Source organism: Cervus canadensis, chromosome 19 (genome assembly GCF_019320065.1).
Source record: "Cervus canadensis isolate Bull #8, Minnesota chromosome 19, ASM1932006v1, whole genome shotgun sequence".
NCBI classification, from domain to species: domain Eukaryota; kingdom Metazoa; phylum Chordata; class Mammalia; order Artiodactyla; family Cervidae; genus Cervus; species Cervus canadensis.
Genome location: NC_057404.1, coordinates 34178385 through 34204576, shown reverse-complemented (window position 1 = coordinate 34204576; position 26192 = coordinate 34178385). Strand labels below are relative to the sequence as shown.

The window sequence follows — 26192 nt, the reverse complement described above, 5'->3', positions numbered from 1 at the left end:
TTGACTAGGAAGAAGAAAATTAAGACATCTGAATGTCCATACCTATCAAATGTTTTATGCTATACTATGCAACAAATTATTTCAATTTCCTTTTATAAAATCCCCGGTAGCTCAGCTGGTAAAGAATCTGCCTGCAATGCAGGAGACACCAGTTTGATTTCTGGGTCACAAAGATCCACTGCAGAAGCGCTAGGCTACCCATTCCAATAGTCTCGCCTGGAGAATTCCATGGCAGAGAAGCCTGGCAGGCCACAGTCCACGGGGTCACAAAGAGTTGGACACAACTGAGCGACTAACACATACCCATTCCAGTATTCTTGGGCTTCCTTGGCGGTTCAGACAGTAAAGAATCTGCTTGCAATGCGGAGACCTAGGTTTGATCCTGGGTTGGGAAGATCCCCTGGAGAAGGGAATGGCTACCCACTCCAGTATTCTGGTCTGGAGAATTCCAGGGACTGTATATGTATAGTCCATGGAATCGCAAAGAGTCAGACACGACTAAGCAACTTTCACTTCACCATCATAATAAACACACCTTCACATAAAGGTAAAAAACTTGGGGTTTTAAAACTTTCCATGTGATGGAAACATGTAAAACTGAATGGCAGTCAAAGATAGAAAATTAAGTCTTCCATCAGGGAGAAGACTATTATAATTACCCCCAATTAATCTTTTTAAATTATAATTTCCTTTGAATTAAAAAAAGTAAGCTGTAGGAAATGTCTTCAACATTGAGTTTTAGTTAAGAAAATAAGTTCTTTTTTTTTCTTGTTTAATTCAATAAAATAATTTTGAATTATTTAAGGTTAAGAGAAAAGAATTTATCTAAATAGCATCATAACAGAAGCAGTGCTAGTCTGATAAAACTTCTAAAGAACTTAGTGCATATTCTGTACTTTGAAAGTCAATGCTTGCTTATTACAAGCACTGATTTTCATGAAACAACTTCATAAATACTAGTCTTCACAGTAAAATTTGGAAAAAGTATCCAAGTATTTCCATAATTAAACAGAAAATTAAACAATCTGTGTGTGAAAACAGAGTATATTGGAACTATGTTTCTTGCTTCAATAACATACTTTTCTCACAAGGAGCTCAAGTGTAGTAATTACTTATGTTCAATAGATGGCGACTTTTACATTATAGTCATCAAACCAGTATTCGCATGTGTGCTGTGCTGTGCTTAGTCATTCAGTCATGTCTGACTCTGCAGCCCCATGGACTGTAGTCTGCCAGGTTCCTCTATCCACGGGATTCTCCAGGCAAGAATACTGGGAGTGGGTTGCCATGCCCTCCTCCAGGGGATCTTCCTGACCCAGGGGTCGAAGCCGGGTCTCCTGCATGGCAGGCGGGTTCCTTACACGGGAAGCCCCAGGACAATGTAATCAACCAGTAGAAAATGAAAGGAGATAAATTACAAACATCCCATATTTTGCAATAGACAATAATTACTATTTGGTTATATACCCATTTTTGAACCTGTGGTCTTTTTTCCCAGGTTAACACAATACTTTGCAGGAATGCGTATGATAACATTATCAGCTAAGCAATTCTATCTGGTTATTAATGTTCTATTTTTGCTTTTAAAAATTAGACTGTGCTGTCAAAGTCTTTGTGTTCTGTGTTTTGGGGCAAACCTGATTTTAACCTCATGAAAACATGTGAGATTATGAGCCAAGGAAATGATTCCTAATTTCTATGTGTAAACTTTTAAATAATAATTTTATGTAATTTACTCAAATGACACATGTCCTAATAAGAATATACAACAGAGAGTATATCTGTGAAAACAACAATAATGAAGACATGCACAGGCTAGCAAAATGTGTTTCTTCATTAATCTATTTCTACACTTTCACTGCCGAGGGCCCGGGTTCAATCCCTGATCAGGGAAAACAAGCCGAGAGGCTAAATAAATAAATAAATTTTTAAAAATCTGTTTTATGTGTATCCTGTGAATATCTGTGAACAACCTAAAATGTTTTAAAAATCTGCTATAAAATGAGCCTGTTTGGACAAATTTATGTAGGTTCTGCTGTCTAAATTTTCAATGAATGTACAAAAGTGACAAGTTTCAGTTCAAGAAGTAACATCTGTTCTGATGCCCTTCAACTGAAAATCAGAGAGACATTAGTTAGTGCCAAGGGAGAGCCTAGAAGATTGTTTTCCCCGCATAACCACTTCAGTTTTGTGTAATATAACTGGTGACTGGAGTTTGAACTGTTTTCTAGCTAAAGGGAGAGGCAGTCACTCTTCCCTCGGTGAGGACATTTAAGTCTTTGAAAATTGGGAAACTACATCACACATTAATTCTTCACCATAACCTGTGAAAAATCAGAACCCACCATTACTTGAACAAGAGAGAAAGAAAAAACAAAGACTAATTAAAGCATGTTTTGGTCATGATAATTTTAGAAATCTTTTTTGCTAAACTAAAATACTACTTTGGTGGTGGTTTGGTGGTTTAGTTGCTAAGTCGTGTCTGACTCTTGCGACCCCATGGACTGTAACCTAACCTGGCTCCTTTGTCCATGGGATTCTCCAGGCAAAAATACCGGAGTGGGTTGCCATTATCTTCTCCAAGGGTTCTTCCTGATCCAGGAATAGAACCTGGGTCTCCTGCACTGCAGGCAGATACTTCACCGACTGAGCTAGGAGGGAAGCCCTCAAAATACTACTTTATACTAATTTATATAGACCTATGAAAGTGAAAGTATTAGTTGCTCACTCATGTTGGAATCTTCACAACTCCATGGACTATAGCCTGGCAGGCTCCTCTGTCCATGGAGTTCTCCAGGCAAGAATAATGGAGTAGGTAGCCATTCCCTTCTGCAGGGGATCTTCTATACAGGCATAAAAAACTTAAAATTATTAGATAAATATTTTACTACATATAGTAGAAACTGAGAAAATAGTGAGTCAAGAAAAATCACCCCTTGTATGGTGCTTGTACTTTAGGCATATATGTTTCCAAAATAATTAACTTTAAATAAAATTTTCTATGGCCTTCAATAATTCTCTATTATGGTCAGCCACATATTAATATCAGCTTTCAGTACATCTGATAATATGGAGGCTGCTTTTTTTTTAATCAGTGTTTTAGATTATACTTTTATCTTGAAACATTTCCTTAGTAATGATAAAATTTCTGTTGGCTTTTCCAATCAGAGCACTAAGTATTTTACAAGCCTATTTCTAACATTAGTCATGTACTGTCACCTCACAGGAGTCATGGAGTTATTCATGCTAAAACAGACCAAAACCAGAAAGGAACATGGATTAACAAACAAATGTTTATTTAATATCTTCCACAACTATTCAACAGATAATCCCAAGGGAAGAGCATCAACTTTTGCCAGTTAGATTGCCCATAGCAAACCAATTCCCCTTCCAAGCAGCTTAGGTGTGGCTCTCCCTTATCCTCACTATAGATATTAATTCCTTGATATTTTTATGAAGCTTTGACCTTATTCTGAATTAACTCACTCAATTAAAAGTTATGTAAAACCTGTTGCAAACAATTTCTCTAAAACTGAACAGAGAATTGGAGAAATATGCAATTATATATAATTGGTACCATTAGTAAGTGCTAATTAGAGCCAAATATGGGGGTGGTGAAGAACATAAAAAGCTTGTGTTCAAGGAGCTTACACTCTAGTTATGGATATAGGACATGGAGACAAACACTTAGCATCCCAATCAGAAAAGGAGGCACCACAACAGAGGTAACAATAGTACTTCCAACTGGGTCTAAGTCAGTGACTCTACTCTAGAATAGCTTTTTCTAAATGCTAATTTGTCAAAATGAATATTGGTATAGACAGGCAGCTGGTGTGTATTATAGGCTGAATTGCATCCTTCCTCTAAATTCATGTTGAAGCCCTAACATCTAATGCAACAGTATTTTTGAGACAGGGTTTATAAGGAGGTAATTAAGGTTAAATGAGGTCATAACGGTTGAGGTTCTAATCCAAGACGACTGGTGTCCTTAAAGGAACACAAGAGACAGGCACCCATGGTTCACGCTTTTTGCTAGTCCACAGAGGAAAGGCCGTGTGAGGACACAGAGGCAAGCAGGCCAGCTTTCAGCCAGACATGGCATGCCTCACCAGAAACCTACCCTGCAAGCACCTCGGTCTTGGACGTCTAGCTTTTAAAACTGTGAGAAGGTAACAATAACCCTATATGCAAGACAGAAAAGGAGGCGAAGATGTATAGAACAGACTTTTGGACTCTATGGGAGAAGGAGAGGGTGGGATGATCTGAGAGAATAGCATTGAAACATATATATTATCAAGTGTGAAACAGATCGCCAGTCCAGGTTGGATGCATGAGACAAGTGCTCAGGGCTGGTGCACTAGAATGACCCAGAAGGATGGGATGGAGAGGGAGGTGGGAGGGGGATCAGGATGGGGAACACATGTAAATCCATGGCTGATTAATGTCAATGTATGGCAAAAACCACTACAATATTGTAAAGTAATTAGCCTCCAACTAATAAAAATAAATGAAAAAATAAAAAAATTTAAATTTAAAAAATAAATAAAAAGAAAAAATACTGTGAGAAAATTTTAATTTCTGTTGTTTAAGTCAAGTCTGGTTATCTTGTATGGCAGCCTCAGCTGACTAAAGTAGTTTACTAGAGATGAAGTTTACACTGCAAACACCCACTTGCAAATAGAATTTGTATATTATATACAGCTGACCCTTGAACACATGAATCTGAACTGTACTGGCCCACTTACAAGTGGACTTTTTTTTTTTTTAATCTAATAATACATACTGTAGTACTACCCAATCCATCTTGGCTGAATCCAAGAATGCAGAACCTCAGAAAAGGAGGGCTGATTGTAAAGTTATATGTGTATTTTTGACTGTACAGGAGGTTGGCACCCCTATCCGCCTACACTGTTCAGAGAGCAACTACATCTATATACTTAAATATTTATATTTATATATACATTTATGTATAAATGTCTAGGAGGAAATAGCATGCCTATTAGAATGCCTTTTCCCTTCAATTTATGTTTCATTAAAACTTTTGTATTCAAGGAGCTCAAATTCTAGTTGGAGATGTAGGATATGTAGACAAATATCTATAACACAAATTAGAAAAGGAAGTGGGGTGGGGGTGGGGCACTGTGGGTTAGAACCTGTGGCTAGAGCAGCAGGTAGAATAAGGAGATCTTGGAAGAGAAGCATTTGTACTCGGCCCCACCGTTCTCAGGGGCATTCCACTGGTCTTTTGGGAAGATGATACTTGGTTCTGTGGAATTATTCAGAGCACTAGAAGACTCTTCTTCCCTTGGCCCCCAGTAGCACCCTCCTGTCCTTGTGAGATCTCTGTTTATTCCATACATTTCCAAAGGCCACTCAGCTGCAGTATCCCTTCCAGGAGAGAAGAATTAGAGGTAAATTTTTAAAGATGTCCCTTGTGGCTCATCTGGTAAAGAATCTGCCTGTAATGTGGGAGACCTGGGTTTGATCCTTGGGTTGGGAAGATCCCCTGGAGAAGGGAAGGCTACCCACTCCAGTATTCTGGCCTAGAGAACTCCATGGACTGTATAATCCATGGGGTCGTAAAGAGTCGGACACGACCAAGCAACTTTCACTTTCACACTTTAAAGACATAAAGGAAACAGAAGTGTTCAAATAAAATGTATTATGTGGCTGATATATTTGATTCTAAAATGTTCCATATGGAAAATTATAATGTAAAATATTTATTAAGTACTATTTATTAGTTACCGGATCTTATAACGTTTATTCAGAGTTAATCTTTTTTTGTTTTGAAGCTTATTTCATTAATTCATTCCTATAGCCCTGATTACATCTGATTACTTTCTCCTTTTTTTTTTGCCAGTAAACCTGCTTTATTTCAAGGATAAAAAATAAAACACTACAAACACCAAGGTAGGAAATAAAAGTTATCTATAATAGAAATACCTTTACCTACTTATTACTCCCAGGGTATTTGTGATGCAATTGGCAAATAGACATCCTTTCCTCAAGGCAAAGAAAAGTAAACATATCTTTCTTTTGAATTCCACACGTTTCAGGTTGCCCTAAACTGATCTTTCACTAACGATTTCCCTAAATGGTGTTTGTAATCTGGTCTGAGATGTAAAGAGAAGCAATGAGAAGTGTCCCAGAATGAACGGTGAGAAGGTGAGTACCAGAACCACACTGAAGAGAACAAATACAAGCCAGGTTCACCCTGAGATGTAACAGAGCTAGCACGGACCCTCAGGTTCAGCCCTACCGGTGCTGCAAGGGCCAGGCTTCCTCCCCACCCTCCCTCCATCACTTCACTGCAGGTGGGCAGCTCCGGGAAGGCTTGGAACAAGGGATGTCTGCAGCTGCAGTATGTGAAAACCAAGAGTTTTTTACAGAGGACTAAACTGTCAAATTCATCACTAAATTATGCACAGAGCATTATATGCCACATTTCTATACATAAAAGTTTTGTTTTTAAGTGATTTTATGTGTGTTCCGGGGCATTCTGTTCCCTACAAATACGTTACAATACACATTAATGTCGCCCTTTTTTCATCTTCAATAGATCTCAGTGGGAAATGCATTACACTGATCAGGGCTGGCAATAACTATGTGGTGTAAACTTTATTTAGAAAGTTGATTACCGCCCTGATTCTTCATTTTCTGATTTTACTTGAAAGTGTTCAGATATGTTAATCACCTTTAAACTTCCCATTTAAAATGCTGTGGACAGTATTGGGAACATAATTTATTTGTCTATATGGATTAAGAGTTATGTTTTGTATCATGCTTCCCCGGTCACATACCACATTCTGGCCACACTGTTCTTTCTGTTTTGTATACTTCCTATGCTTCCTCCCACGCGGGGGTTCTCACATTTGTTTCCTCTGTCTTGAGCACTCATCCCAAGTCATAAAATCACCTGGTTGACCCGTTTTTCTCCCTCAGGCAATGCCATTAAGGTCATCTCCTCAATGTGTACACGTGTGATAAGGTGCTCAAGTCATGTCCAACTCTTTGCCAGACTCCCCTGTCCATCCACACAATTTAAGTGATCCCACCCTGCCTAAACCAATTTCCTTTATATTAACTTACTATCTTGGTAACTCAATTATCACAGATGATCTTGTTCACATATTTATCTGCTATCTACTCCTGAATCCCTAGCACATAGCAGTTCCCGGAATTCAAGCATTCAGTAACTACTCACGTGAAAGAATGAAAGTAGGCAACAAATAAATACTTACAATTTATAATATTTTAAATATACACTGGCAACTACAACAATTGCAAAATTATTTGGGGAAATCAATTCATCCTACATTTCTGAAAAACAAAAACGTGAATAAAAGAAAACTCTTTTAACATCACAACTTTTATTAAACAAGCTCTCTAGGACTGTTTTTATCTGGGTTTTCCTAAAGGGCATAAGAATGTACAAAATGAGTAGGTTTCTGTTTCCACAAATAATTGTTTTTCAAGGTAACCAAAAAAAAAAAAAAAAAAGATTGACTATGTGGGAGTCATTCTATCTTCTGGCTGTTAAAATATTAAAAGAAAAAAATGGTGAAAATTCTTAAGAGTAACATTTCCAATTTTACATGAAAAACAAGCCTGTTGATAAAGAAAGTCTGTTGAAGAGAGGCAAACAAAAACAAGCTATAAATTAGGTCACTAGACTTACAACAATATTTTTGCAAGACGTTTTTATAATTTTTGGCTAGCTTTTAAGCTTGGAATATAAGATGTCCCAGGAGATTAACTGAGCACAGGAATTCAACCTCTGACAGGGTCAAACAGAATGTCCTTTGCGATCCTGGCTGAACATGTACCCACATACTCATGGATCATTCCATTTATCTAAATCTATGGTTTCAATGAGACATTAAGTATTTTATTTTTAATTAGGTATGGTATTAAAACTCTAGTTTTCAGTGGCATGTATTTCAAGTTTTACGGTTTTACATACGTATGTTCTTTTTTTTTATTAAGGAAAAATTATTTTATTTACGTAAAACTCTCTTTCTAGTAGCTCTTTCTCTCAACTCTGAAGTCTAGTCTAGAAATCTGATTCTTATAAGATACCATGTTTACTCTAGCCAAGACCATTTATTTTCATGAGAACTTGATTTTTTTTCAAGCATCATCTCCTGAGATTAGTGGAATTATAGGGTATATGAAAACCTGGTCTAAGAAAATAGGTTTTCTTACAGAGGCCAAAGACATAGTAGCAACCAGGACTGATGTCAGAAACATAAAATCATAAGCAGTATCTGAAGAACTGATACAATTAAAAGAAAGAAAAGTATTGTAGTACAAATGAACACAGATAAATCCTAGAATTATTTTTAAAAACACATTTGGCATGCCAAATTTTAAACAGTAATCACTAATGGAAATTAATGTTAGTTTCTCCAAATTATGAGGCAGTTTCCCTATCCTACAATGATATTAAAATCAAGAAAATCTGGGAAAATAAAAATGGAACCTTGATTGAAGACAAAGATGCTTCAGGATAATTTCCACACAAAGCCTAATTCTATGTTGTGTCCCAACCTATTCTTGTGTTGTTTCTCACAGAAGATATTATATAAAATAATGTAACAATGCACAGAAATAATATGTATCTTTGTCATATTCTATGCTCACATTTTAGCAATCTCACAAAATTAAAAAAACATATTCCAAGTTAAATATCAAGAGAAATATTTATTTTACCCAAGTGGTACTGTAAAGTCTTAGATAGTTTGTTACTAACTTCAAGGAAACAGAAAACAACTACAAAGCTAAGTTAAAGGCAACTTTATTACAATACTTTTCCAAACTTCAAAACGCATTCATTATTGAATTTAATCTAATATATAATACATTATATTACAAGATAGAAAGCATTTCTGGTCAGATATTTAGCTTGCATGTATCTCCCAAAACAAAGATTCCTAGAAAGAGCAACAATGCACAATTACTTATATCACTAAGTAAACTATTCCTCTGATGTCACCTAAAGAATCATTCATGTTGCAATTTATTTTATGTTCATTTACCCTGTTTTAGAAATAAAACAAAGCTATCTTGTCTACATGTTACTAGTTGATACCTAGAAGTTGTTTATACCCTAAATGTATCCACCAGTTTAGAGATACTTGCTTTGGTAGAAAATAGGATTTTTAAACTAACCAAACCAAAAGAGCACTTTATTTCCCCACTGCAAATAGGGGCAGAATTCTCTTCTTTCCTTTTTTAGGAGCCAAATCTGGGCCTCCTGCTCTTCAGACAGCCATCCTCAATAGCTCTTCCTTTAAAACATATTCAAATTATAACAAACTCTATTCTAATAAAGTCATTTCTATTTTATCTTGCCTCTGTATTTGCTTACTTAGAAGCGTTTACAACCCACTTTGAACATTACATAATAATGAACTTAAAAGTAACCTTGGGAAATGTAATAACATAAAGAAAGTATTTTCCCAATTACACAAGGACATTATTTGCTCATCCACCTCTGCTTCAACCAACCAACCCAACTCCACTTACGAAAAGAACTCCTTTTCCAAGGTTACTCCCATAAAAACAATAAAAACACATGTAAATCCATTGAATCAATCTAGCTCCTTACTGTTCTCTCTTGGTTTAACATTTGTGGGCTACCAAATGGCACAAAACATGTTCATCCTCCTCGTTTTCGAAACAGCAGGAAATGGTTAGAAAAGTATAGAAAGGCTCTATTTTTTCTCTCACAAGGCAAATTTAATACAGATTTGGCTAAGAAGTTGGAGAAAAAGAACAAGTGAATGAAAAGGTATGTGCTGCCTGCTGGGGGAGGGGGGCAAGCCTCAGAAATCACTGCACGTTAAGAGCACGTGCTGAAACTTCATGGTGCCAGTCACGTAATTTTGTGTATTTGGGACTAAAGACGTGAAGGGGTATCTTTTCCCTGTGGAAATAAAAAGAAAAGAAAAAAGAAAAAGAGATTGATAGAAGAGTTGTAAGAAAGAGAAAGAAAAGTTTCTACATTTAGATCACCATGCAGAAAACATGCCTTCTAAAAGCTTAATCTCCACAGAGCTGTTTGATTTAATAGCAAAGATTTTAAGTGTAGAGCTTTTTTAGAAATATGGAAATTAATTTATAGAGCCCTCTTGGAAACTTCAATCTTTGTTCCCCAAATAAAGCAACTGCAAGACACATGAACTCATTCACAGAGATCTGCAGTGTTAGCAAAGCACCCCCAAATATACCCTTCTGCCCACTTACTTCGATACTGAAGAAAACAGGCCGCAGACAAAAAATGCAGACATTATCAACTAAATTAAAAACCTCTAAATCACGTATTTAAGTACCACAAAAGGCACCCAAGTTAAGCCCCTAGTTGTAAAGACAAAACGCCATACTCTTCCCTTGAAAAGGTGAAAATCAAAAACAGAGACCATCCATAAAAGGAAAGCATTCAATTCACAAAAAATGGACCACTTACTTTGCCTTCTTTGTATTATCAGCTTCAGACTCTTTCACTGAAATAAAATAAGCAATGTCCAATGTCAGTTAGCTTTTTTAACTTTTTTTTTTTTTTGCTTTTTTAACTTTTAAGCAATTACCTTTATCAATTTATACCAAACAGTTAAGTTACCAGAGCCACTAAAAAACTCCTTATCACTATACTGTTATTGACTGTACTATAGTCAGTACTACAACTATTAATATTTCTGTACTTTTTTAACATAACTCTTCTGGGCTGGTTGCTTATTTATAGTACCACTATTTACAGTCTCACTAGGCATAATTTAAAAGCAAACTGTTTCAGGAATATTACCATTTCCCAGTGACTGTCCAGCAGTCTAAATGCTACTCTCCGTGGCAAAAAAATATTCATCCATTAGAATCCCTAGCTATTTACTTACGATGTTCAGTCCCAGTGATCTGGGCAAGGATTCGGAAAGAACGAGACTGAGTCGTTCCAGTCCTCGGACGCCAGTCTTCAGTATCCTCAATCAGTCTCTTCTTGCTGGCATCGCTGTGAGTAGGTATGTGATAAAACTCAGTATTACGATCCATAATGTGTTTTCTTGGTGGGCTAGGGTTAAGAAAGAAAAAAAAAAGATTAAAATATTTTTAATTACATTAAGGCTAAAATATCCTCTCCCATATTATTTACAAGTTATACATTTAAGCCTCAATATTCTTTTTGTATATTTTGCTTTTTTCAAGTATGTGTGACATATGTGTGTGTGCTCAGTCATGTCTGACTTTCAGGTATACTCACATTTTTTTCTTTTAAAAAAAAAGCATCCTTTTAAAAAGTATACTGGGCTTTTTAAGTTTTAAAAAAAGGTACTTATATGATAACATAAAATTACAGTATAAATGTCTATTTAACAGAAAGGTTACCGTTTGGGTGGGATTTTCCTTTTAATTGACAGAAGAAGGCAGCAGAAGAGAGATTTCCAACATGAAGAAAAGGAAAAGAAAAGAATAAGAAAACAAGGAAAATAATAAGAAATTGCAAAGTCCACAGTAATTAAAATCAAACAATTCAAAATTACTTGTATTATCCATCCTCTGGCTAACAAAACAGATATGAATTATATTCCCAAGCATGGTTAAATACCCCTATGCTGCTAAAATGTGTTGGCTTTCACAAAATTAAATGATCATATCATCACTAGGGCCAAGAACCAGGAATAATCTGGTACAGGCTAAATCAGCAATTCCAAACACAATTTTTGAAAAGGATTAGAACTGGTATTTTCTACAGTATTCTCATTTATGTGTACAGATATAGCTCACCCTAAACAAAGTTAGGTGCAGGACCATCACTGTGAAGATATGTAGTGTTATACAAATGAAATATTTATCAAAAGACCAAGATACAAATCATGGCTCTGTGACTTTTCAAATATGTAATTTTGGACAAGTCAATCTCACTGAGTCTCAATTTTTTCATTTATAAAATAAAAATATCATGCACAAAGTAGCACTGTCTTCAGGGTTAAATGAAATAATATATATGAAAGGAATTTGCAAACTACAGAGTTCAAGAACCTTGAGTTTGCTAAGAATATTCATTTTTCTATTATGAAAGCATAAATATTAAGGAATTTACAATGTACATTATTTTAACACTTTAAGATGTAGGTAACTTTATAAATACTCCCCCTTCTCAACATCTCCAGGCAAAACAGGATAAATACTAATGAATTTTGAGTTTCAATTCAGAAGAAGAGAAATAGGAACTTGAGTATGGACTAGCAGATACCCAGGACAAGATCCAAGCAGAAAAGTGCCCTCAGAGAGTCAGATATGCACAGCAACACCTGTTAGATTAACTCACTGCTAGGAAATCACACTGCTATCAGAATGCCACACAACTGCTGTCATTTTAACAGGGATACAATCAAAACCTGTCACAGTACACATTTCTGCCCCAGCGACATGACAGAATTAACTTTAACACTAGCTGCGCAGTCAGACAATAGTTCTAAGCACACATCTTCCACTCAGTGTACATTTTATGCAAGTCATTGAACTTCTCCAAGTTTCAATATCTCCCTTCTAAGAAATGGGGATTTTATCTACCTGAAAGGGTTGTTTTGAGAAATAATAAGATAGGTAAAGTAGGTAAAATGCTTCCCGGAGTAGGTAACAAAAAGTAATCACATAATGGTGTTCTTTTATGATTGCTAGAACAATTATCTGCAATGCATATTCAAAGACTATAAATCATCTAGGGCTTCCCTGGTGGCTCAGACGGTAAAGAATCTGCCTGCAATGCAGGAGACCCTGGTTCCATCCCTGGGTTTGGAAGGGAATGGCTACCCATTCCAACATTCTTGCCTGGCGAATTCCATGGACAGAGGAGCCTGGTGGGCTATAGGAATATATATATTTACAGATGTATATAAATCATCTATATATACATAACAGAATAGTATTTATATATAATACTAATAATAGCATTTAATACTATTAATATCTAATGATTATATTTAATAGTAATTCAAATGATTATTTATGATAAAATTCAATAACCTGAAAATGAAATACCTGAAACACCTTTTACTAATAGTGAATAAAATCTCCTAGTTCTTTTATAAATAATTTTTTAAATTAGAAAATAACATTATTTCATAAATACATTGTCTTTGACAGATTCCTAAACAGACAACACCTTATCTTATGCAATTATTTGAAAAACTTTATTTTTAAGCTACTAAACTTATAGTTTTAAATTTCTCTATCATCAGTAAATGTTGTTTACTCTTAAATGGTGCCAGTTGCAGGTATTTTATCCTCTATAAAAGGTTTGGATTATAAAAATACAAAAGAAAAAAATGTCTAAGACACTAAGATTAATAAAATGACACCACTTAAGAATATTTTTTAGCTACCACACACTTGAAAAAGTACAGCACATCTTAGACTCTGTGACATTCACCACAGCTTAAGTTTTATGTCAAGTGACAGAAAGTTTCTAAACATTTACTGGCTTTGACACTCTATAGACTCTTATGATTATGATTAAATAAGGGAATAATATGAATACTTTTATTTTTAAAATTCATTTGGGATAGAATATAAACTTAACTATCAAGAGCAAATAATTTATTTCAAAATAGATCTTAAAAGTAGCAAGTTTATTCAAATTTTTAAAAAATATTAAACAAGGAAGGCCCCACCTACATCTCTGACTCCAGTATCTGCTTTCTGTAATACCTATCCATCTTCCTGAAAATTTAGACAAGTTTTTCCACTACAGAAGTGTGGGTTTTCTAAACACACCCACTAATTCATATGAAGTTCTCTAACGTGAAAAACAAGTTTCCTAGTTTCCTCAGCATATCTGAAAATGCGAAGCCATGAGAAGACACTAATAAAATCTGCTGACAGTGTTAAGTTGAAAGCCAGATGAAAAGTTACAGACAGACAATGATGAAAATTAGAAAGAAACCACTGATTAGGTACTTACACGGTGCCAGGGTTACTGAAGGAGGAATAATACACACAAAAAAAGGTGATAGAGGGGAAAAGACATTGAAGTTTCCAGGATGATGGAAAACATAGATGAGGCCAAAAAAAGAAGAAAAAAATGAAATAACAAAATTCAAAACACTGAATTTACATGAAAATTAAGACCAAACATCATGCTTCAAAATAATTATGTAAAACGCAGACAAACCAAAATGAACAAGTGTTAGTTGAAATTCTATTACATTGTTATTATTTGGATAACAGTTTTATCTGCACTGCTTGTTTCCAAAAACTCTGAAAAAGAATTTGTGTGTTAATGCTAGATCAAGCCTCAAGTTACTAATACCAAGAGAGAAAGATCTAATATTTAAAATATTTTCTTTGTTGTTGTTGTTTAGTTGCTAAGTCGTGTCTGACTCTTTGGCAACCCCATGGACTGTAGTCCACCAGGCTCCTCTGTCCATGGGATTTCCCAGGCAAGAATACTGGAATGGGTTGCCATTTCCTTCTCCAAGGGATCTTCCTGACCCAGGGATCGAACCTGCATCTCCTGCATTGCAGGCAGATTCTTTACCACTGAGCTACCAGGAAGCCTCAAATATTTTTTTCTAGGTTTCTATAAAATTTATTTTATCCTACAATGTGGCTAACAAAAGTCAGAGATTAAAATATAAATTAGATGTCAGATGTAGAAACAGATCATTTTAAAATCACTTTAGAGCAGACTAAGAGAAAATCTTTCATTCTCACATAATATAACAAGTATATATTAACAAGTATAGTCCTCTCAGATGAATTATTATGAACCATACATTACAAAGGAATGATACACTTTTGAAAATTTCTTATTTTTTAAAATGTAGTGACTGTGATGAAAAACATATGAAGCAGTGGGTCATTAATAATGGGCTATTACTCAATTTTCATACTCTCCCCTGTCGATTATTACCACTGCCCTCATGCACAAGCAAATCCCAGGAAGTCAGAACTGATTTATAGGAATTCCAGAGTACTGTATTAGCAGCAGCATAATTACTGCCCAGAAAGGCATGTCTGATATATGGTAAGAGAACTAGGTTAATAACATCTAAAGAGGGAAAATAAAATTCATTCATATAGCCTATTAAGTATCAAACCATTAAAAACAAATATATTCACATTCCATTATATATAAAGAAGACAAGTATTAACTAGTTTCTCAACACATTGTTGAATCAATTCTATTACAATAAAGTTTAGTCAGAGTAAGTAAAAATTCATTATAAATGTAGTAAGAAAAAGTGCCTACCACTTTGAATGCTAAGACTGTACAGTGAAGCTAAGCTGTATTTCCACATTAAAGTCAGTGTCATAAACTCAACAGAGGGCTGAGTTTTGCTGAGTGGGGGTGAGACACGGGATTAAATTAATCTCAGTAATTTATGGGTATTTACTCTTCTCTAAGCCTTATTATTCAATGAAAAGTACTCTCTCCTCTGCCTTGACACTTCAAATAGTAGAGAAACAGTTCTCTAAAATAACCTCCTCTGACCAGAATAAAATCTTAGAAACATATTTGAACATTGCAAAGTTTGAGAAAGAAGTTTTATGTCAAAATGAAGTTGTGGGGGTGGAGGTATTCTATGATGTGGTGAGGGGTAAGCAGAAGAGGGTTGATTGGTTAAAGTCTAAAGATGTCAATTTTAATATGCTGAAAAGGTATTTTCATGAGTTTTAGAAAGTGTGTCCAAGTGGAATAGCCCATCATACAACACAGTGGCATCTGCACAATGGGGCAGTCAGACTGGCGTGGCTTTCCACCCTGACTATACTGCCCACTTCCTCTATGCCTGGACAAGCTGCAACCCCCAGGAGCTCCTCTTCCCTCAACAGTGAAACAGATTACATTCTCTCTTTGGATAGAGATGTCTATCCAATGGATACTTCTCTATCTTTCAGACTTCCTGTAGGGGCATATGTTTACATGCTCTTGAAAGCACTTTGGTAACTATACAAATACAAATTTGTTGTTAGAATAGATCCTTCAGCTGCTCAATATAAAAAAAAAAAGTACCATTAAACCCAACTGTAGTTTATGCACATTATTCATTCATGTAGCTTCAATTCACTCAGTTTATCAAAACTATAACCATTAAAAACAAACACTAATTCAAAGTAACAGAAATAAGTTCAGGTCACAAACAGGTGACAGAGCAAGAAACACCAAAACTTAGCTTCAAAAATCCCTAGGCTCCAATCTTAGCTCTATCACTTACAAGCTTCATGCTTAGAAAATTAAGTAACTTCTCAAGGTTCAAAGTTTAAATGAGAATTCAATCATATACTGCAGTTAAAAACATAGAGCACAATGCATAGTAATATTTAGTAATTTAATGAATATTATCCTTGAATTTAAAAAAATATACATTTAACCTAAATGTAGTTGTTTTTTCAAGTCCCATTTTCCCCCCTTACAAGTCAAATTATTACACTGGAATCTTATGTGAAAGCCTTTGTTTAACAAGAATTTAACTTTAAGTAGACAATCAGTAAATCAGGGCTTGGGGATGTTTCTCTAGTGCACTGGTGTATAATATTCTTATATGACTGTAACATGTTCCTTGAAGTGAAGTGAAATGAAGTGAAAGTCACTCAGTCATGTCCAACTCTTTGAGACCCCATGGAATATACAGTCCATGGAATTCTGCAGTCCAAAATACTGGAGTGGGTAGCCTTTCCCTTCTCCAGGGGATATTCCCAGCCCAGGGATCGAATCCAGGTCTCCCACATTGCGGGCGGATTCTTTACCAGCTGAGCCACAAGGGAAGCCCTATTCAATTAGTGAGATCATAACCATACATGAATAAAGTTGCTCTAATTTAATAATAATAATAATTATTATTATTCAATAGCTAATTCCCTCAAGTGTGTCTAAGATACTCCATATTTTCAATTCTACTCTAGAGTATGATGATAAGGAAATTTCAGCATATGCTCAGAATAATCATAACACAAAATTAAGTTCTTGTCTAATGTGATTTTTATCAACTTTAAAGCTAGTAATCACTAGTTTATCATCAATACGGACACAAAGTTTTGACGTTGTGATTTCCAATGTCTATGCCAACTGCCTGTGGCACTTAACTAATTGCAAAGGTGTACAGACCTTCTATCAGCCAATGACACACAATTGCACACATAGAGTTCTACATCTTTCAGCAACACTGGCTGAGAAATCAAAAAGGTTCTTAGAGATTTTACCTGGGAAATACTGGGTTTTGATATGAATTTGGAAGTCAACTCAGTTTTATAATATAGACTATTCACTAGTGGCACATGTATTTATGCCTTCTCTTCTGTCTTTCTCGTCTAACAGTCTTGACTGCTACAGATTACCTGCAACATAACCTCTTTTAAACTGTTACACAGCAAACCCCACATATACTTCATGACGAAAGTTAAACACTACTATTTATTACCATAAAGCAATTCACCGCAACATAGCAATGCAAACAAAACTTATCGAAAAGACTAAATGTGGTTATTCTAAATTACAGCTCTTTTGCAAAATTTAACTTAATTTTGCAAAAATCAGGCATTCATGCTGTTTACTCATATATAAATCACCATATTTCCTCTCCAGTAATGTGGATACTAACTTTGTCACTTTTGTTTTCTGCAAAGAGAAAAGCATTTAAAAATATTACTACCATATCATATTTTGTATCTTCCAAGGCCAGGTTCATCAAAATACCACATACGAACTGTTAGAAGAGACTGCAGTCCAATGAAATTAAAATTAATAAAGAATGTATGAAAGACTTACCTCTTGAAAGCAGTGGCACATTATAATGCAAGAGCATATGGAAAGGAAAAAGGTAAATCCCTCAAACTACTTGATGCAAAATAGATCCCCTTCCAGTTTGGAATATAAAACTCCATTTTGCTCTAAGTAGCAGCAGAGTAAAGAGAGTAGTAAAGAAAATAGTAAGCCAAGACTACAAATTCATATATGAAGAAGATGGACTAAAAATTTCTAAACAGTGTCTCGTTCCATTATTATTTGTAAGAAGGAACAGGAATGCTAGCATAGCATTATTAATATTCTAAAAATATCAACATAGTTGTTAGATTTCATACTATTAGGATAACTATTTCTCAGTAATGATGCATAATTCATAAGCATTTGTTGTGTCTTATGTTTATTATAAAACTAAATAAATTTGAGTGGGACACCTATAAAAACTAATAGTCCTCCTGCTTTGAATAAAAACATAATCTATGCATTTAACTTTATATCTTTGTAAACTCCTAAATTTTTGGTTACTGGCAATTAGGATTTAAAATAAAGAGTAATAAAAAGTAACAACTCTCAACTGTGAAAGACATTTGCTGCAATCATTTGTAACACTATAAAAATATGGAAAATTCAATAATCACACACTTAGTAAAAAGGCTGACAGTGATTTCAGGAAAAGAGTTTGACACCCGATGAAGGAAATATATTCATTAATACCACAAAACACCTGCTTTTCAAAATGACATCACTGACTAGTAAATAGTAAAATGTGAGATTTATTTTTGATTTCTCTGATCTAAATGTAGTAAGAGAAACAGCAGAAAGAGCACTGCAAATCTGTCTATAGAATTTCACAAACACCACACTTTTGTTTTCATGGTAATCAAGTTTTCATTGTGCTAACACATCAGGTCAACACCTGAAATTAAGTTACTTTTAAATACAATCAATTTACAAATGCAAAGCAGTAACTTGCTTGTTAATGATGCAAAATATATAATAGTCCCTTTCTTCCTGAATCTTGGACAGTGTAGGACACCAGACTTGTGCTCAATAACTACATGTCAACTGACTAAGAAACAGCTATAAAGTCCCTGTAACTATATCACTGCCTACAAAGTTGAAAATAATAAGTCATTTCAGGAATCACCAAAGCTATACCCGTAAAACACAAAGTTTCAGCTTGGTGTTTTCAATATAATAGTTTTCTGTAACCTCAGTTTTGCTTTTATCTCTACAAATTTTCTATTAAGAAGCCTTCCATATAAAATTTTATGAAATGTTAGGAAGGAGAAAAGATTTTATCTTAAACACTTCCTTCAAAAGAAGTACTTTTTTCCTACTGAACCTGGAATTCAACAAACAAAATAAACTTTTGTTTTTAGTCTTCCATGAGACTAGCATTTGACAGGCAGCATCTGTCTTTTCAGGGGGCTTCCCAGAGGGTCAGCAGTAAAGAACCCGCCTGCAACGCAGGAGACACAGGCCTGATCCCGAGGTTGGGACAATCCCCTGGAGGAGGAAATGGCAACCCTCTCCACTATTCTTGCCTGGGAAATACCATGGACAGAGGAGCCTGGCGGGCTACAGTCCACAGGGTTGCAAAGAGTCAGACACAATTGAGCACACACACTTCTGTCTTTTCAAGATATCTACTTTGATTACTCTAAAATCTATTGTCTTAAAATAGACAAATCAGAAAAATGACAACCAAATGCACCTCAACGCTACATACTATTTATCTTCCTCATATGAAAGAAATAACTTTCTTTGAAAGGCACTAGTTTTCCTCAGTATATACATCAACACTTTCAAGTCACCCACAACCACAAAACCACACACAGGGCCCAGGAGCTGTCCTTCCAGACTTGCTCCTTTCTCTCAGCAGCAGACTGGAACCCTGCCACCTTCTTTTTCAAAGCCCCCAAGTTGCCATGGGAGCAGTCCTATGAAAGCACAGCCCCTTCATTACGTGAATTAACATTCAGAAGGGATTATCTCAGAAAGGACCTAACTACACAACTATTTTAATTATATTTTCCTGGGAACTGACATTGGTTAAAAACAATCATGCATGCAGATTATTTCCTTTTAAAAGACACTTTTGTCACAATAAATCTGATCAAAATGACTTTACAGAAATGACTCTGGTTTAAAGGATAGTCACTGGATTCCAAAAATAAAATAACCGTCTATAAATGATGGCTACTGAGAACAGACTTCAATTTTTTAAAAATTTGTGCCACAGAAAAAAGAAGAAAATTATAAGGAATGGATTCTCAGAAAGTTATTATAACATTATATATTTAGTGTCCACTGCTTTAAATCTATCCATTTTAGAAAAATGTTTACAATGAAAGTATTCTCTAATTTGCTTCTGGAATTTTTAAGCCTCCGTTACTGTTACTGTCCTCTCATTACTGTGCTTTTAAGGACTAAATTTCAGCGTAAGTTTATCTGAAAAGAATGTGGCTTAGCTAGCTGACCTAAGCTAATGCATCATACACAGACATGAGTCAAAAGTGAATTTGTTTTCTGTCTTCAGAATACTTCCTAGAAAAAAAGCTTCTTACAAGTTTCTCTTTTCCTCTCTCTTTAGCATGAGATCCATAAGCTGACACAACTGCAACCATTCTATTTCAACTTTTGGTGACTCATAAAAGAATGGAAAAATTGAGAAAGAAGGATTCAAGATTTGCCTTGCATTATAAGGGCCAGCTGCTCCACATTGTTCCAGACTTGGAGAAAAAGAGTTACAGAGTCCGTTACATGATTCATAACAGGTCAGGATGCATAATTAGGTTTGGATTAACCTATAATTGCCTTGCAGAGAGTGCTGTATTGTATATAACATAAAGCTACATTACATGTTAATGAAGCAAATGAAACTTCACTTCCCTTCTTTCAGAGAACAGCTGATTTGGGGGTGGGTGGAGATTGTGCTGCCTGGAAATCGCCTGAAAGAAGAGTTTGATAAGAGCAGAAAGCACCCTCAGCCACCTACCCATTTTGCTGTTTACTGTCACCCTGGGATCCTCTTCGCTGTCCCTCCGCTAGCTCCTGGGCAGTCTCGGCACACACGCTGCTGACTGTGGGCTGCCGTGGGACATTAACTGCAGGTTTACCAGCGCTCAGAGCGGATGACCGCTGGTCAGCACTAAGACTGGTGTTAGCATGCGGTCCAGACGCAGCGAGTGGGGGAGAGGTGACAGCGGCCACGGGTGGAGGGGAAGCATGTGGTGAAGTGGTCGCGTGGGCTGGGGTGAAGGCAGACGATGGTGATGGGATGGATGTGACTTTTGGTGAAGACACGGAACCAAAGGGCCGCGGGGCCTTATTGTAGGCCGTGTTGGTTGTGGAAGTGACTTTGGACACAGCAGGAGATGGAATGGGCACAGGTTTGACTACTTCTTTAGGCTCTCCCTATGTAAAATAAAAACAAACACACACAACACGGCAAAGACATGCGAAACAGATCCACTGAAAAGAACACACGGCTAGTTTGTAAAAAGACAAACACAATTATGTTAGCAGGCCAAACTTCACACATTTCCAGGTAAAAATAATGAGCTGATAAAATATTAGCATGCATGCTAACTGGTCTCAACATGCATAACACAGATGCACATACTGAGTAGATAAATTTTTTTTTTAAAAAATGAAAGGAGTTCAAAATATTTAGGAAAGAGATTAGGAAAGTTATCAAAAAGCCTAAAGGCCAACATAAGTGCCAATTTAGACATATTCCAAAGGAAAATTTTTTTAATACCCCACAGTAAACAAAACATCACTAATCAAAACATTTATTTTAAAATATCCAGAGACTCAACTACAATTCCATCTTTTAAACACGTTTAATTACTCTCCAGAGTACAATTATTTGATTCATGCAGAAGCAGCTGGACATTTCTAACTCTTCAATTAAAAAAAAATAAGGAATGTTCATTTTCATCTAATTCAGAAATGTGAACATTCTAATTATTTTGATTCAAGAAACTGCCCCTTAAAAATAAAACACAAAACAATGAAACAAAATCCATCCTTTCCCTTTTCTACAGTCCACCTATTTCTCTCTCTGGAATGTTTTGAGTTATCGCTAAAGATGGAATAAAATTCTTCCCTTTGCCAAAATAAATACTCAAAAGTAACATGAGAAAAAAAAAAAAGATCTTAAATGTTTCTTCACAGACATCAAAGAAAAAAATAACAACTAAGAAAGATCAATTCCACCTAAAATTAACAGAATTTGTGTTTGCAAACCCCTATCACAAAGTAAGTGTGAATTTAAAAATAAAACCAGCTTAATCATCTATGATATTCAAGAATAAGTCCTTATCATCCCCAAAGAAAAACAATTGAATTCTTTAAAAAGTACATAATGGTAGCTCTATTATGTTTAATTTAAAGGAAGAAAAAGTAATCTAATCTTACAGAAATAATAAAGCTGAGGGGGATAAAGTAACTTAATGCCTCAGGGAATCAATATGAGCAAATTCACTGAAAAGGCACAAGTAAAATTAAGGAGAAAAACCCCCAAAGCACAAAACTAGATGTAAATGAACAATGGTTTGGGACAATTTGAAGATATATATATATATATAAGAAAAAAAAAGGGTACTTGCCAAAAACCTAATCCAAGAATACTCTGAAAATATAAAAATGTAATTAAATATTACCAGTAAACTGTCATTAAAGACTTATTGTGACATTCATTTTTGTAACCACTTATTTAATCTGTTTAGATTATTTGAATAAAGAGGCAAATTAAAAGTGAAGGTAAGAAATCTGGATATGAGTTACCGATAATATATGACACTAGAAATACTATTTAAATAATAAGGAATAATTATATTGTTTAAATAATAAGGAATAATTACATGATAATTCTGTTATGTGTTGATTTTCACTATCCCTCATCATCTTTAAAGAACTGTGAGGAAAAACTGTATGGGAACTACAGATTGTCAGTATGGTCAGAGACAGGAATGGCAGTTAGAGTGGTTCAGGAGGGACAATCAAATATTACCCCAGTAATGCTGGATTAGAAACACACCTTTTGAACAGGAACTGGCTCAAGCTTGGGTGCAGCAGATGCTCTGAGGAAAAAAAAGAAAAAGGAAGAAAACATGAATTTTTGCAAACTTATTAATGAAAGGAAATGGCAACCCACTCCAGTATTCTTGCCTGAAGAATCCCATGGACAGAGGAGCCTGGTAGGCTACAGTCAGTCCATGGGGTCGCAAAGAGTCGGACACGACTAAGCAACTTCACTTTCACTTTCACCTTAATATACTAAATCATCAGAATTTATAGTTTCATAATTCATGCTTTTAACTATTCACAATCTACTAATTAGTTCACGAAACTCAAATGCTGTAAGATCCAATAACTCATACACTAAGTATTCAACAGTTCTCTACACATTCAAATGAGGAAAGACAAACACCAATCCTGTTTGCTAACGTACCCATGTTTAACCTTTAAATTAAGGCTATCCCTCACCAAAAAGGGTAAAGTAAAATAAACATGACTTTCAGTAGTTCCTGGAACAAACAACTGATCTCTTTGTCCAACAGTATCTGCCTTCTCTCTTATTATCCATGAATATGCCCAAAGGACATGTGGATCTTTGTGTGAAGATAATAAATTCTGGTTGAACTGGCTCATGGAGTATTAATTTTGTATTTATATTTTAAGTGCAGGTTAATGGATCTGTCCTGCTAAAACCAAACTGTAAGTTCTTCCACTAGGCTACAATTTCAGTGAAGGCAATGATCATGGCCTACTTGAGTCTCTGTATCAGCATGGCCTGGCGTGTATTAATAACAGGTTATCAGTACTGAGCATAGAAATAAGATAAAAAGGAAAAGAGGACAAAAATCCATGCACAAAAGTATTCTTGTATACAAATTTACTATTTTTAATCTATGCTTTTTTGTATTATTACTGTCAGTTTGGTTAGCATGGACTAATAGTAACAATAATTGATTCGGAGCAATTATCTCTTATAATCATGACAAATAACCAAAGCAGCAGCAATCATTATCCCCATTCTTCACAGGAGGAACTTCAGAGTTAAAGTAAATTACTTCTAGAATGGAGCTAAAGCAACCATCCTTATGTATTATAATACACTGGCTGCAGTCAAGGACAGTAAATGATTGGAGAGTTCCTAATGATTTAAAGCTATTTTCCCAGCATTAAGGTATACATTAGGTTTAATAATGTCAGAAGCAGTCTAACTCCTCTTATATCACACAAGACTGAGGATAAGACAGCAAGTGCAGAATTCAAGAAATATAACCACAGTAGGTAAATAATAAGTGATAAATTTTAAGCTGCAAATCATGAGATCATTTTACTTACAGAGAAGCTAACATAGGATATTTGGTTTCTACAGTCATAACCTAGTAATGAACTCTGATCAGCATTTTTAGGAGCAACTGAATTTTCCAATAACAACTAATTTAGTTAGCCAGGGCAAGCATGGACTGAATAATTGGCTAACATAATGAGAGACCACAATGGATGCTAACATTCGGTTACTGCTATGTAGAATTACACTCTACAATTGCACAACTTTCCATGTGTGCTATCAATCAGACAATTTCTCTTTTAGCTTGTAGGGTTATTATAACAAGCAAAGGAAACAAGTTCAAGAACAGAACAGTGTAATCTTTCTTTCATTGAAATTTCACAGTAAGATGCAATGACAAAGGATCTACTTATTAAAACCACCCAAGACACAATTGAAATTTTGCCGTAACAGAGAGGACAGAATCCTTTTTCCTCTGGACACTTAAAGGTATATGCAGCTCTTCTATTAACACAAAAACAATATACACAAAAGATGATGTTTAACCTGAACAGAATAAAGTGGTTTCCAAGAAGAATAAAATGCATATATCCCATGTCTATGAAAATAAACCCCTTAGTTTTTTCTGGGTGTTAGTTCTTACTTGAATAGTGTTAGCAACAACAAAATCCCCAGAATGGTGAGTTTTCACTAACTCTATGGAGTCCAACCTCTTAATCTGTTGAGAACTTAAAGAACAGCGAGTCTTACCATATTTTATGGATTGAAAGTTCTACAAAACTATTTCTTAAAATATAGGATTCATAAAAAAATTTAAACTGAAATTTTTAATATCTGGCCCACTCACCTTCTGATAAAGGCCCACAAGTACAATTACATGAAATAAGAAAAGCAGTCAAAGAAAAGAGGAAAACCTGTCCTCAAAATTCCAGGATTGAGTCTGTTACACATGAAAATCACAAGCATTATGTCGTAGGTGGAAAAAAAAACAACTGGCTTATAATTAAATATCAAATGAAAGAGCTGACACTATATGCAATAAAAATTAGTTATGCTGGTTTAAATACTTAAATAACTACCAAATGAATCATAGAATCATTAAAATTTAGAAGGCTCCTTGAAGTGAAATGTAAGTCGCTCAGTCATGTCCAGCTCTTTGCAACCCCATGGACTATACATGGAATTCTCCAGGCTAGAATACTGGAGTGGATAGCCTTTCCCTTCTCCAGGGGATCTTTCCGATCCAGGGATCAAACCCAGGTTTCACGCATTGCAGGTGGATTCTTTACCAGCTGATCCACAAGGGAAGCCCAAGAATACTGGAATGGGCAGATTATCCCTTCTCCAGAGGATCTTCCTGACCCAGGAATCGAACCGGGGTCTCCTGCATTGCAGGCAGATTCTTTATCATCTGATCTATCAAGGAAGCCTTAGAGTTACTCTATCACATGCCAATCAGATATATGTTTGACCTCTGTTTGAATATTTACAGGAGCTCACAGTTTAAGCCATGTAATTTTTGAATATTTCTGTTAAAATGGCCTTCATTTTAGTATATTATTTTTTAATAAACAGAACAAGTCAACTTGCCCACATTAAAAATATTAGGAAAAGCATTTTTAATGCACAGAATACATATATAAAATCTTTGACTTTGTTACAAAGAAGAGAAGCAAAAGGCAAAGGAGAAAAGGAACATCCACTTGAATGCAGAGTTCCAAAGAATAGCAAGGAGAGATAAGAAAGCCTTCCTCGGTGATCAATGCAAAGAAATAGAGGAAAACAATAGAATGGGAAAGACTAGAGATCTCTTCAAGAAAATTAGACATAACAAGGGAACATTTCATGCAAAGATGGGCACTATAAAGGACAGAAATGGTATAGACCTAACAGAAGCAGAAGATATTGAGAAGAGGTTGTAAGAATACACAGAAGAACTGTACAAAAAAGAATTTCATGACCCAGATAACCACAATGGTGTGATCACTCACCTAGAACGAGACATCCTGGAAAACGAAGTCAAGTGGGCCTTAGAAAGATTCACTATGAACAAAGCTAGTGGAAGTGATGGAATTCCAGTTGAGCTATTTCAAATCCTAAAAGATGATGCTGTGAAAGTGCTGCACTCAATATGCC

General features: G+C 35.4%; 1 protein-coding gene across 8 annotated transcripts in view; it reads right to left on the bottom strand.

Annotated features, from left to right (window-relative positions):
• The window catches only part of PDLIM5 (PDZ and LIM domain 5), a 223736-nt gene that overhangs the window by 74076 nt on the left and 123468 nt on the right, over positions 1-26192 (bottom strand). For 2 of the 8 annotated variants that reach the window (XM_043438400.1, XM_043438395.1), the window contains exons 4-8: positions 22794-22836; positions 20745-20836; positions 11383-11400; positions 10896-11068; positions 10472-10508 (exon numbers count right to left, since the gene is read on the bottom strand). In XM_043438400.1, the coding sequence (XP_043294335.1) occupies positions 10472-10508; positions 10896-11068; positions 11383-11400; positions 20745-20836; positions 22794-22836 (363 nt within the window). Of the gene's footprint in view, positions 1-8784; positions 9932-10471; positions 10509-10895; positions 11069-11382; positions 11401-13960; positions 13976-17600; positions 17618-20744; positions 21164-22793; positions 22837-26192 lie in introns of those variants that run through there. The other 6 variants (XM_043438399.1, XM_043438397.1, XM_043438398.1 and 3 more) reach the window with 6 other exon arrangements.